Below are 12502 nucleotides of genomic sequence, written 5' to 3' on the forward strand. Positions count from 1 at the left end.
GGGGAGACCTTGGAGCCCCTTCCAGTCCCTAAAGAAGGGGGGCTCCAGGAAAGCTGGGGAGGGACTCTGGATGAGGGAGGGGAGCCCTAGGAGGAGGGGGAAGGGTTTGAGCCTGCAAGAGGGGAGATGGAGCTGAGCTGTGGGGAAGAACTTGTTTGGTGTGAGGGTGGTGAGAGCCTGGCCCAGGTTGGGCCGAGAAGCTGTGTCTGCCCCATCCCTGGAGGGGTTCAAGGGCAGGTTGGAGGGGGCTTGGAGCAACCTGGTCTGGTGGGAGGTGTCCCTGCCCAGGGCAGGGGGTGGCACTGGGTGGGCTTTGAGGTCCCTTCCCACCCAAACCATTCGATGATTTTGTGATTTCACTGCTGCTGTCTCTCAGCCTTTCTGTGCCCTAAGATAACATTTAAAAACTTCAGAAAAGTGGAGAAACAAGAAGTCAGTAGGCTCTGCAGGGGGGGAGCGCTGCTCCTGCTCCCCTGGGACAGCCATGGCCAGCTTGTCAGTGATTTATCTCTTGGCCTGGTGGCCCCATGCCCCATAGGAAGACCTTGGGATGCTCAGGTGTGAGTTTGCCAAGGGGTTGGCATCCCTTGACATGTCTGGTGGCAATGGGGCAGCTTGCGTGGTGAGACCAGGGCCATATAGAATCACAGAGTTCCTTGGGTTGGAGTAAACCTTTAAAGGTAATCTCCAAACTTCCTGCCACGAGCAGGGATATCTTCCACTAAACCAAGTTGCTCAGAGCCCTGTCCAGTCTGACCTGGAATGTGTCCAGGGTTGGGGCATCTCCCACCTCTCTGGGCAACCTGGGCCAGTGTTTCACCGCCCTCATTGTAAACGATTTCTTCGCTACATCTAGTCTAGGTATTCCCTCTTTTAGTTTAAAGCCATTACCCCTTATCATATCACAACAGACTCTCCTAAAATGTTTGTCCCCATCTTTCTTAAAACCTTCAAGTTCTAAAAGGCCACAATAAGGTCTCCCTGGCGCCTTCTCTTCTCCAGGCTGAACAACCTCAACTCTCTCAGCCTGAACATGCTGCTGTTCTCCTTTGCTTTTCTGTCTACAGTTCTGACGTTAATCAGTCCTGGGGTCCTTCCTTCATTTGATGCTTGCAGTTGGTGGTGTGCACTGTCGGTTTTGCTGTGTCCAAGTTCATTGTGTTGATGGTCTGTGGCATCTCAGGGAAAAGCTGGGGGATTCCAGCAGAAATGGGCAGATCTGGAAGACCCTTTTAGGCCCTTTATGACCAGGGACTATGCTGGGGGGTATTTCTATTAAAATTAGGAGCAGTGAAACGTCTGTGAAGACATTTAAAACGTGAACTTTAGATTTCAGACAGTTTATTGAAATGAATAAGGTAGGATTTATGACCAGTTGTGGATTTGGGAATACCAGCCCTGCTGCCTGAGCTCCCAGGCCAGCTCCCTGGTTACTACCTTATGCCACATTAATGTATGGATAGCTGATTGGCTGGTTTTCGGCTACTGAGGTATTTTGTACAGCCTGAAAATTGTATCAGAGTCTCTCTGCCATATCTGCAGCAGCCAGAGGAGAGGTGATGGGCTTGGGTGTGATTTGACCTGAGGTATAGCCAAGGTAGGTAGCTGAATCAAATGTAAGTTAATTTAAAAGGTTGGGGAAGGTATGAAGGAAAACCCAGAAAAATGAGATGGACGAGAAGTGTTTCTCCTCCATGAGAAATTTTCCCAGATGACTGTGTCTGTTTTTTTTAAAAAAAAACCTCAGTGAAAAAATAAACGTTTGAATTAAAAGAATCAGTTCATAAGTCTTCTCTGAAAGTGTCCACAGGAGGGACAAACCTTTAAGAAGAAGAGCTGTGCAGGGACACCAAAAGTCTCTTGTAACGATACTGTCAAACAACTCTGACACCTCTTGAGGAAAAAGACAACATTCAACTTTAAAAAGTTATCTTTTCAATGTTACTGGTGGCAGCTTTGGTAATTAAAATAGAAATACTGAAAAAACCCATTCAAGTACTTCCTCATTTTTTTCTGGGTTTGACCTTGAGCTCAATTTCAGTTTTCAGAGTATTCAGTTACTGGTAAACTTCATGTGTAAGCTCTTGGTACTGTGGTATAGCTAGAATTGTATCGCTCTAGCTAAATTTATATTATTTAAAATAATTTCTGAGCATATGTTTATATGTACATTCCTGACACGTTCAATCTGTTATTTTCCCTTTCAGAGCCCCTGTATTGATACAATTTGCTTCCTTTTTCCTGGAAATATGTCTGTGGGTTTTAGGGAGAAAAAAAAATAATCTTTTTTCAAACCTAAAGTTAAATTGTGAAGCAAATCTCATCTCACCTGGTAATGTTTCTTTAACAATCTGAGTTAGGCAAGGAGGTAGGAGAGGTGTGAAGGGAAGACCGTTTTGGCTGGGCAAACTGCAGTCTTTCCAAAAGAAAGAAAAGCACAATGTAGGGGAGAGGTTTTATTTCAAACTTTTTTTAAGGACCAGTCTAGTTAATTATGTCTGTTCGCTGATTTTCACCAAAGTTTCCTATGTGTGTGAGGAGTGACAGGGTATGTGTCCTTCACGGTCTTAAAAAAACCCACCCAACAAACTGAAAAATGACCTGAGTCTTAGCTATTTCAATAGAAATGAAAAATAAGCTTGGCTGTCTTGGTTTTCAGTCCATTTGGATCTAATGGTCACTGTCTGGTGAAAGGTTACATTTTTCAATTGTACTGCAGGTCTTTGGTCTTTCCCGTGCCCGGTGTCCTGCACCCTGACAGTCTCTGGGTGTCACATGTGGCATTTTTCTACCCTTCCTTTGATCCATCCTTCTGCTGCAGCCTTGCAATCCCTTGGAAAAACACACATTATTTGAGATCCTTCTGAGATGCTGCTTACTCACACACTCCACCTCTCCCGGGTCATCCCTCTGGTCAGGGAGGCAGAGATGGAAGCCCCTCTGTGGCCTCCAAACTTGCCATGGGCTGGAGGGTCCATGGGGCAGAGAGGGACGGTGCTCACAAACAAAACCCCTCATAAGCAGCCTGTTTGAGGGGAAGTTTTGGGGCGTGCTTTGCAGTTTTGCAGTAAAAGCGGAAAACTCAGTCTCAGGGAAAAAAAAAAAAAACCAAAACCCCATTACTCCTTGCAAATGCAGTGAGTGTGAAGTTTTTTGCCGTGGGAGGAGTGAGACTTCACCTTGCTGCTGGAGGGGCCGAGGGCTCATCCCTGAGCAGACAGTCCCTACTGCTGAGCTCAGGAGCAGGTTCATCACTCGCCTTCCCCGCTTCCCAACAAATTGCCGGGTGCTGAATTTACTACATCAATTGTCCTGTGTTAAAAGGAGATTAAAACAAAGCCACCAGGGACCTCCAGGACGTGCATCCTCTCTCCGTGTTATAAATACCCTCTGCGTTGCTCTTTCCGAGTGAGTGGGTGCCTGGCAGAGGAGCCAGCCCCGGGGCCTGCCGAGTTTTCACATCTCTAACAAAGCACTGAAGGACGGGGAAGGACAACGGGCGCCGGATACCGACTGCTCTGCGCCAGCGCCCTCCTTACTGCAATTATATTTCTGTTAGAAACCTCCACCTTATTTAAAGAGACGTTGTCAAGTGCCTCCAAGCTCCTTTTTGTAAGAGCCTCACAAAGCCTTCGAGACGTTTTCTTAATGACACGATGAAAAATATTGTAGGTGAAGAACACTGATAAAGCGGAGATGCTTCCCCTTTTTTAGGATCTTGTGTCTAATGAATTAAGACTACTTCGTAAACTTCAATCAGTTAATCACTATGGTCCCTTTTCACAAAATTATTGTCTGTTTTTCCAGATGAGGGGAGTGAGATGAGAGGAGATGAGTGATCTGAGCAAGGCTGTTCAGTGGGTTTGTTGCAGAGCGTGGCTCCCGGTTCCCAGATGATAGAGGAGGCTCTGAAATTATCTGGCTTTATAGCATAAACTAATATTTGATTGTTGGTAATGGGAGGAGATATTCCCCCAAGGCATCACCGTGTGCTACGATGTCGTCCCTTCCCTAGGAAGTGCTCGAGGGCGTCCAGTGTCAGATCCAAGATCCAAGGCTGGATGGATTCCTGATCTTGGGTGGTCCGATGGATTGTGCTCACTAGTGTACCATCATAGAATCATGGAATGGTTTTGAGTTTGAAGGGACCTCAAAGCCCACCCAGTGCCACCCCCTGCCCTGGGCAGGGACACCTCCCACCACACCACGTTGCTCCAAGCCCCCTCCAACCTGCCCTTCAACCCCTCCAGGGATGGGGCAGCCACAGCCTCTTGGGCCAACCTGGGCCAGGCTCTCACCACCCTCCCACCAAACAAGTTCTTCCCCACAGCTCAGCTCCATCTCCCCTCTTGCAGGGTCCAACCCTTCCCCCTCCTCCTAGGGCTCCCCTCCCTCATCCAGAGTCCCTCCCCAGCTTTCCTGGAGCCCCTTGAGGGACTGGAAGGGGCTCCAAGGTCTCCCTGGAGACTTCTCTCAGCCCCCCCTCCCAGCAGAGGGGCTCCAGCCCTCCCAGCATCATGAAAGACTGTTCCAGGACACAGAGAAGGGCTTTGCTGAAAACTCCAGGTTCACCACCCCTCACTTCAAAGACTGCAGAATACCAGGAACCTCCCAAACCCTCCTCTGATGTGTGTGTATCTGTTGGATGTCACTAGTGTCGTTACACGAGTGGTTGGAATTGGTGTTTTAGAACTTGGTTGTGCCTCCTCACCAGTGACTTTGCTCAGCTCAAATTTTCCTTGCGTTTAATCGCCATTCTCAGGTTTAATTTCTCTGTGTATTGGCAGGTGTGCCGTTCCTCCAGGATCGCTGCCATGGTGCTGAAGGTCTTCTTTCCCTCGTGCTGTGCCTCAGCAGAAAGTGGCATTTTGATCGGCCGCTGGATCTCAGAGCAGAACTCCGCTGTCATCCTCGCCGTGGTCCACTTCCCTTTCATTCCTGTCCAGGTGAAGCAGTATCTCGGTGAGGTCCAGCGGGTGACTAAAGTCAGCGTTTCTGTGCTGGGCTCATGGAGCAACAGCAAACAGGAGAAAGAAGAAAGTCTGAGTGAGTTCCTGGAAGACCTTGGGACGATATTCTCCCATGAGCCTTGGATTCAGATAAGCAAAGAGGGAGACAGCAAATTCTGGAGCTGTTCTACCCTTCAGAAACACTCTGCCAACCCTAAGGAGGAAGAAATCATCTTAATATACTATGACCAGCGCAAAGTCATGCTTTCCCATCTCCATCCCCCTTTGGACACAGATTCCTCCACCGAGCACAGGGCAGAGGATGCTTCAAAGCTGTCTGCCATCTTCGACACAGTTGCCAAGAGTAAGATACTGTTCATGACGGACAGGTATGACGATGGGCCCATCAAGCTGACCCATTGGCAGTCGGATGGCGTTGAGGCGAGCATCATCGTGGAGCTGATGAAGCAGGCCTCCGTGCCTGCCTGCGTGCTGCTGACCTTCCTGCTGTCGCTCGTCTCTGGGGTCTGCAGGAGCAGGTAAGGGATGCAACATTGGCCAGCTTCTGTTTTGTGTGGAAGTCACAGAGTCATCGGATGGTTTGGGTTGGAAGGGACCTTAAAGATCATCTAGTTTCAACCCCCTGCCATGGGCAGGGACACCTCCCCCTAGAACTGTAATTCATGTTTAGGCATTTGCAGGATTCCTGCTCAACCCCAGTGAGAAATACAGTTGAGAAAAGGTCATTTCTTCATCAGTACCAGTCACATCACATCTCCTGGTGCTGCGTATGGACCTTATGTGCCTCTTGGGTACCTTCTTTTCTGATCTCTGAGATCAGCAGTGTGTGAAAGGGCCTTTTGATTACACAGCAGGTGACATAATAGGTATGGTCTGTGGAGCAGGGCTCTAGCTGAGACATGAGTATGTCTCCTGTGGAGCTTCTCTGAGAAGAGGTCCATGCCAGGTGGTCCAAATGCAGCTGTTCTTATGCAGTTTAACCCCAGCAGGCTGTGGATCAGACTGGTGGACCTTATGTGACCAGCATGGACAGGACACAGGGGTGTGCTGCAGATCACCGACCTGCTGTGAGGTTGAACCAGCTGGTACGAGTCTCAGTTGTGAGAAGGGTGGAGGGAAGGGCCAGTCCCACCACATCCACAGCCAACCCAGTGATGTGGATAAAACAGTGGTGTGTTGGGTTCTCTGGGCAACAACAGGCGGAGGAGCTCCTGGATGAACCTTCTGTTGGAAACAGGCTGCTGCAGAGCTGCTGTTAAACTTTGGGGAGCCCCATTAAAAACAAAGAGTCTACATGCTTCCTCAGACACGGTGACAAGGAATGCTGGTCTGCATGGATCCTTGGTGAAATCCCAGTGTCACAACTATGAAACTGAATAGGAGGCATCATAGAATCATAGAGTGGTTAAAGTTGGAAGGGACCTTAAAGATCATCTGGTTCCAACCTCCCTGCCCTGGGCAGGGACACCTCCCACCACACCACGTTGCTCAAAGCCCCATCCAGCCTGGCCTTGAACCCCTCCAGGGATGGGGCAGCCACAGCTTCTCGGGGCAACCTGGGCCAGGCTCTCACCACCCTCACAGCCAAGAAGTTCTTTCTGGTATCTAATCTAAATCTCCCCTCTTCCAATTTAAAACCGTTACCCCTTGTCCTGTCCCTACACTCCCTGACCAAGAGTCCCTCCCCAGCTCTCCTGGAGCTCCCTTCAGATACTGGAAGGGGCTCTAAGGTCCTCTCCTCAGGGCTGCTCTCCAGCCATTCTCCACCCAACCTGTATTTGTGCCTGGGATTGCCACATCCCAGGTGCAGGACCCTGCACTTGGCTTGGTTGAACTTCATGCGATTTGCATGCGTGCAATTTAATGTGTGGCAAGTGCTCGCGCTGAAGAGGAGTTCTGAGCTTTGAAGGGGAGCAGCTTCTGCAGCTGAGTCTTAATAACACGTCTGGTCAGACTGGAGGGCGTGGCAAGTGCTCGTGTTCTGAGCTTTGAAGGGGAGCAACTTCTGCAGCTGAATCTTAATAACACGTCTGGTCAGACTGGAGGGGTTGTGCCAGGGAGGGGAGTTCAGGTTCTGAGCTGTGAGGGGATACTTGGGTTTGGATAACAGCTACTCCTGTATTTATGGATAAATCTTCTCAAGTACAGCCTAAGGGTTTGGGGAATGGAGTCTCTTAACAGGTTTCCAGTTGTATGATCCTGTCCTAAAAAATGGCAGTGAAACTCCTCATATGCAAAGATTTCCTGAGCAGTTGGGGTACGCGTTTTGGTACACAAAGGGAAAACTGACTGGTTTTGGACTACTCTGTTGGAAGAGATTTAGGGTTAAACCCAAACCTGGTGTAATCAGGGCCCGCTGGTTCCTGAGACTGCTCTGTAGACACTGACTATGCATTAATGGTCGTTAATGGTAACGAAGTCAGAACTTTGTGCTGGGGTAGAAGACTTGGAGTCAACTCTGAAGGTCCTTTTTCTGGCTGTCCCTGGGCGGTGTGTCACTACCAACAAACAGGACGATCCTCTTCTGTGCAGGCACTTGGTCTCAAGGTCAGACTTGCCCACCTTGGTTGGTGCTAGGACTCAGACCAGGCTCAGAGCCAGGGTAAGCCCAAACCTCGCAGGTCTCCAGAAGGCCACAGTCTAAGCACAACTGGAGCTGAGTCTGGCAGGTTGGGCCCAGATAGCAGCAGCTCTTCTGATTTCAGCTTTTCCTAAGCCCAGGACAGGGGTTTTGAGCCAGCACAGCAGCCACCTGTACGTACCAGCAGGTAGAACACGATCTGGCTGAGCACAAACTGCAACTGAACTTCTTCTTCACCTTGAGAAGTAGATACACTTTTATTTCTGCTTTGTTTTATTTACCCATAGTATCAGCATGATATTTACTTATCTTACCAGGGTTTTAAAACATCAGTCTTGGTGAACAGAGGTTAGTACCTGGCTTTATAACAAACCTCCTGCTTGACCTTCTAAGTCATTTAATCTAATTTGGTTCAATTTAGCATGTGATGTGTGGTACAGCCTCCTTCGTGCCAACACGCACAAGGCAGGGAGGGTTCAAGGATATCACAGGTGTCCTTCCAGTCCCCTCCTCCCTGGCCTGGGACAGGATGTTCCATAAAATAGGATCTATCAGGTTTTTGCTGCTACTAGTCACCAGGTTTTTGTGATGTGAAGGGACAGTCAGCTTTGAAAAGCTAAAGAAAGGGATCGGTGATGTCCCCTCAGGCAGCGGGGGCTTGGGGCTTTTTTTGGGTATTCCAGAGTTGTGTCCTTGCGCTGGGAAAGCAGGGCAGCAGCCTTATAGATCTCCGAGGGTGAGGGCTGACATCCATCCATCCATCCATCCATCCAAGCTCTCAAATCCCAAATATCGCAAATTAAGACATTTCTTCAGCACCACCTTGTGCTAAGGGGTGGCCACTGCAGTTCTCTCTCCGGAGGGGACCGGAGTGGGAGACATCAGAATGTTTTAGTACTGAGGCATTAAACTGTGTGCTCCTTTAAAAAAAAAAGTCTCTTTACAAACACCGTGACCTCCCATTCCTCATCCAGAAGGGAGACACTGTTCCTGCAGCTTCCAGCAAGGAGCAAAAGCACAGCCAGGGCTTCTGGTTAATGGAGCTTTAACCTTTCCCTGTGATCCTGATTTGGAAAGATTGCTTTTCATCCGCTATCTCCAAAACCCACTCTCCCTTCTGGAAAAAACTGCATTGGAAAACCAAGGTTTATTCATGCAGGCTATGTTAATTCATCCCTAAAATTCCTTATATTTGGAAATACTCCAAAGATCTCCTACTGCTTAAATAATGAAATGACACGACATCACTGTTCTGGGGTGTCTTTTTCATTTTAATTTGGCTGGTTTTCCACTGCACTTCTGAAAATCATTCCATATACCATGTGGTAAACAAGTGGGAGCGTTGATGGCAATGCACAGTCAGTGGGCACAGGGGGAGGGGACCACGCAGGGAATATTTTTGACTTTCTTCCTCAGGACTCATAGGGACGGGAGTTTCCGTAGCACATCTTGCAAATATTGTATTGAGCTTTTTACAGTGTGTTTGTGTTTTTATTTAAATAAGTATGTGTATGTATTTGCTTTCCAAAGAAAGCATGTAAGGGTTGTCTTCTTGATGTTAGGTGGGGAAAAAAGAGAGTGAGTCGTAGCAGAGGCAAGCTCAGGGCTCTGGTGTCTCTTCTGGGCTCATCCTGTTCAATCGAGATGCATTTACCCATTGGGTTCAGATGTTTGGGGGTGCTCCGGGGGATGATGCTGGTTTGGAAATCATTCTCACTTGTGCAAGGGGGTTCCTCTTTGGCATGGGAGACCCAGTTGGTGGGTGACCAACCTTGGGGAGTTACGGTGCAGCAGTGATTGATGAGAGACACACTGCTGGGAGAGGATGGGGAGATCATCAGCCCAGTGGGTGTTTATCACTGGGCCCCACACAAGTACAGCCTAAGGATTTGGGGAATGGAGTCTCTTAACAGGTTTCCAGTTGTATGATACTGTCCTAAAAAATGGCAGTGAAACTCCTCATATGCAAAGATTTCCTGAGCAGTTGGGGTACGCGTTTTGGTACACAAAGGGAAAACTGACTGGTTTTGGACTACTCTGTTGGAAGAGATTTAGGGTTAAACCCAAACCTGGTGTAATCAGGGCCCGCTGGTTCCTGAGACTGCTCTGTAGACACTGACTATGCATTAATGGTCGTTAACGGTAATGAAGTCAGAACTTTGTGCTTGGGTAGAAGACTTGGAGTCAACTCTGAAGGTCCTTTTTCTGGCTGTCCCTGGGTGGTGTGTCACTACCAACAAACAGGACGATCCCCTTCTGTGCAGGCACTTGGTCTCAAGGTCAGACTTGCCCACCTTGGTTGGTGCTAGGACTCAGACCAGGCTCGGAGCCAGGGTAAGCCCAAACCTTGCAGGTGTCCAGAGGCCACAGTCTAAGCACAACTCAGACACTGGAGCTGAGTCTGGCAGGTTGGGCCCAGATAGCAGCAGCTCTTCTGATTTCAGCTTTTCCTAAGCCCAGGACAGGGGTTTTGAGCCAGCACAGCAGCCACCTGTACGTACCAGCAGGTAGAACACGATCTGGCTGAGCACAAACTGCAACTGAACTTCTTCTTCACCTTGAGAAGTAGATACACTTTTATTTCTGCTTTGTTTTATTTACCCATAGTATCAGCATGATATTTACTTATCTTACCAGGGTTTTAAAACATCAGTCTTGGTGAACAGAGGTTAGTACCTGGCTTTATAACAAACCTCCTGCTTGACCTTCTAAGTCATTTAATCTAATTTGGTTCAATTTAGCATGTGATGTGTGGTACAGCCTCCTTCGTGCCAACACGCACAAGGCAGGGAGGGTTCAAGGATATCACAGGTGTCCTTCCAGTCCCCTCCTCCCTGGCCTGGGACAGGATGTTCCATAAAATAGGATCTATCAGGTTTTTGCTGCTACTAGTCACCAGGTTTTTGTGATGTGAAGGGACAGTCAGCTTTGAAAAGCTAAAGAAAGGGATCGGTGATGTCCCCTCAGGCAGCGGGGGCTTGGGGCTTTTTTTGGGTATTCCAGAGTTGTGTCCTTGCGCTGGGAAAGCAGGGCAGCAGCCTTATAGATCTCCGAGGGTGAGGGCTGACATCCATCCATCCATCCATCCATCCAAGCTCTCAAATCCCAAATATCGCAAATTAAGACATTTCTTCAGCACCACCTTGTGCTAAGGGGTGGCCACTGCAGTTCTCTCTCCGGAGGGGACCGGAGTGGGAGACATCAGAATGTTTTAGTACTGAGGCATTAAACTGTGTGCTCCTTTAAAAAAAAAAGTCTCTTTACAAACACCGTGACCTCCCATTCCTCATCCAGAAGGGAGACACTGTTCCTGCAGCTTCCAGCAAGGAGCAAAAGCACAGCCAGGGCTTCTGGTTAATGGAGCTTTAACCTTTCCCTGTGATCCTGATTTGGAAAGATTGCTTTTCATCCGCTATCTCCAAAACCCACTCTCCCTTCTGGAAAAAACTGCATTGGAAAACCAAGGTTTATTCATGCAGGCTATGTTAATTCATCCCTAAAATTCCTTATATTTGGAAATACTCCAAAGATCTCCTACTGCTTAAATAATGAAATGACACGACATCACTGTTCTGGGGTGTCTTTTTCATTTTAATTTGGCTGGTTTTCCACTGCACTTCTGAAAATCATTCCATATACCATGTGGTAAACAAGTGGGAGCGTTGATGGCAATGCACAGTCAGTGGGCACAGGGGGAGGGGACCACGCAGGGAATATTTTTGACTTTCTTCCTCAGGACTCATAGGGACGGGAGTTTCCGTAGCACATCTTGCAAATATTGTATTGAGCTTTTTACAGTGTGTTTGTGTTTTTATTTAAATAAGTATGTGTATGTATTTGCTTTCCAAAGAAAGCATGTAAGGGTTGTCTTCTTGATGTTAGGTGGGGAAAAAAGAGAGTGAGTCGTAGCAGAGGCAAGCTCAGGGCTCTGGTGTCTCTTCTGGGCTCATCCTGTTCAATCGAGATGCATTTACCCATTGGGTTCAGCTGTTTGGGGGTGCTCCGGGGGATGATGCTGGTTTGGAAATCATTCTCACTTGTGCAAGGGGGTTCCTCTTTGGCATGGGAGACCCAGTTGGTGGGTGACCAACCTTGGGGAGTTACGGTGCAGCAGTGATTGATGAGAGACACACTGCTGGGAGAGGATGGGGAGATCATCAGCCCAGTGGGTGTTTATCACTGGGCCCCACAGCCCTTCCTCTATGCTTGAACTAAGATGGTTTGACCAGGAGTTTTTCACCTTCAGTCATCTATACATGGCTGCCCAGGTACAGCTTTTCTCCTTCCCCCTCCTTTGTGTTTCTCGTGTCATTCTCTGCTCTCGCACCACAATTTGTAACCACTGGGCTAGGACATAATTGGAAGAGATAACCCGTCTGCACTTGTACCTGGGTGAATCTGCAAACCCCCAGGTGCTGGAGATTAGTCGCCCACCGCGTGTCCCTGCCTTGCACGGAGCACTTTAGCTGTCCCCTCCTGCCACGTCAGCTGAAGAGCGGCGCACGCATTTGTCTCTGAGGTGGGAGGCTGTAACGCAGCGCTGAGTAACTCAGTGTAAGAGGGATGATTCACAGCACACTGCCTGCGTTGCAAACCCCACGGATCTGAAATTTGAATGGGGAGGGGGAAGGGGGGAGTCTCAGCACTCTGCTTTTTAAGCTGCAGGAAGGATGGTTGAAGTTGCTCAGGAGGATGGTGGGGTCGAAGGGGACCCCAACCACAGTGAACAGAGGAGGATTTTGAACAAGCCATACCCTTGTGATTCGTGTTAAAATGTCTAAACAGCAGCCGGAGCCCCAGTCTGCCCATCCTGTGTGTTACCCTGGGCAGTGCTCTGCTGTCACAGAATCACAGAATCTTAGTGGTTGGAAGGGACCTCTGAGATCATCGAGTCCAACAAAAAAAAAAAAAACAAAACACCAAAAAAATACAAAACCCACCACACCACTCA

The 12502-nt window shown here is 48.6% G+C and overlaps 1 protein-coding gene across 1 annotated transcript in view; it reads left to right on the forward strand.

The window, feature by feature from the left end:
- PIGQ (phosphatidylinositol glycan anchor biosynthesis class Q) overlaps positions 1 to 12502 on the forward strand; it is an 81656-nt gene that overhangs the window by 14244 nt on the left and 54910 nt on the right. Inside the window, exon 2 of the mRNA XM_014958835.1 lies at positions 4788 to 5488. Within this exon, the coding sequence (XP_014814321.1) occupies positions 4788 to 5488 (701 nt within the window). The remainder of the gene's footprint in view (positions 1 to 4787; positions 5489 to 12502) is intronic.

Source organism: Calidris pugnax, unplaced genomic scaffold (assembly GCF_001431845.1).
Source record: "Calidris pugnax isolate Ruff unplaced genomic scaffold, ASM143184v1 scaffold244, whole genome shotgun sequence".
NCBI classification, from domain to species: domain Eukaryota; kingdom Metazoa; phylum Chordata; class Aves; order Charadriiformes; family Scolopacidae; genus Calidris; species Calidris pugnax.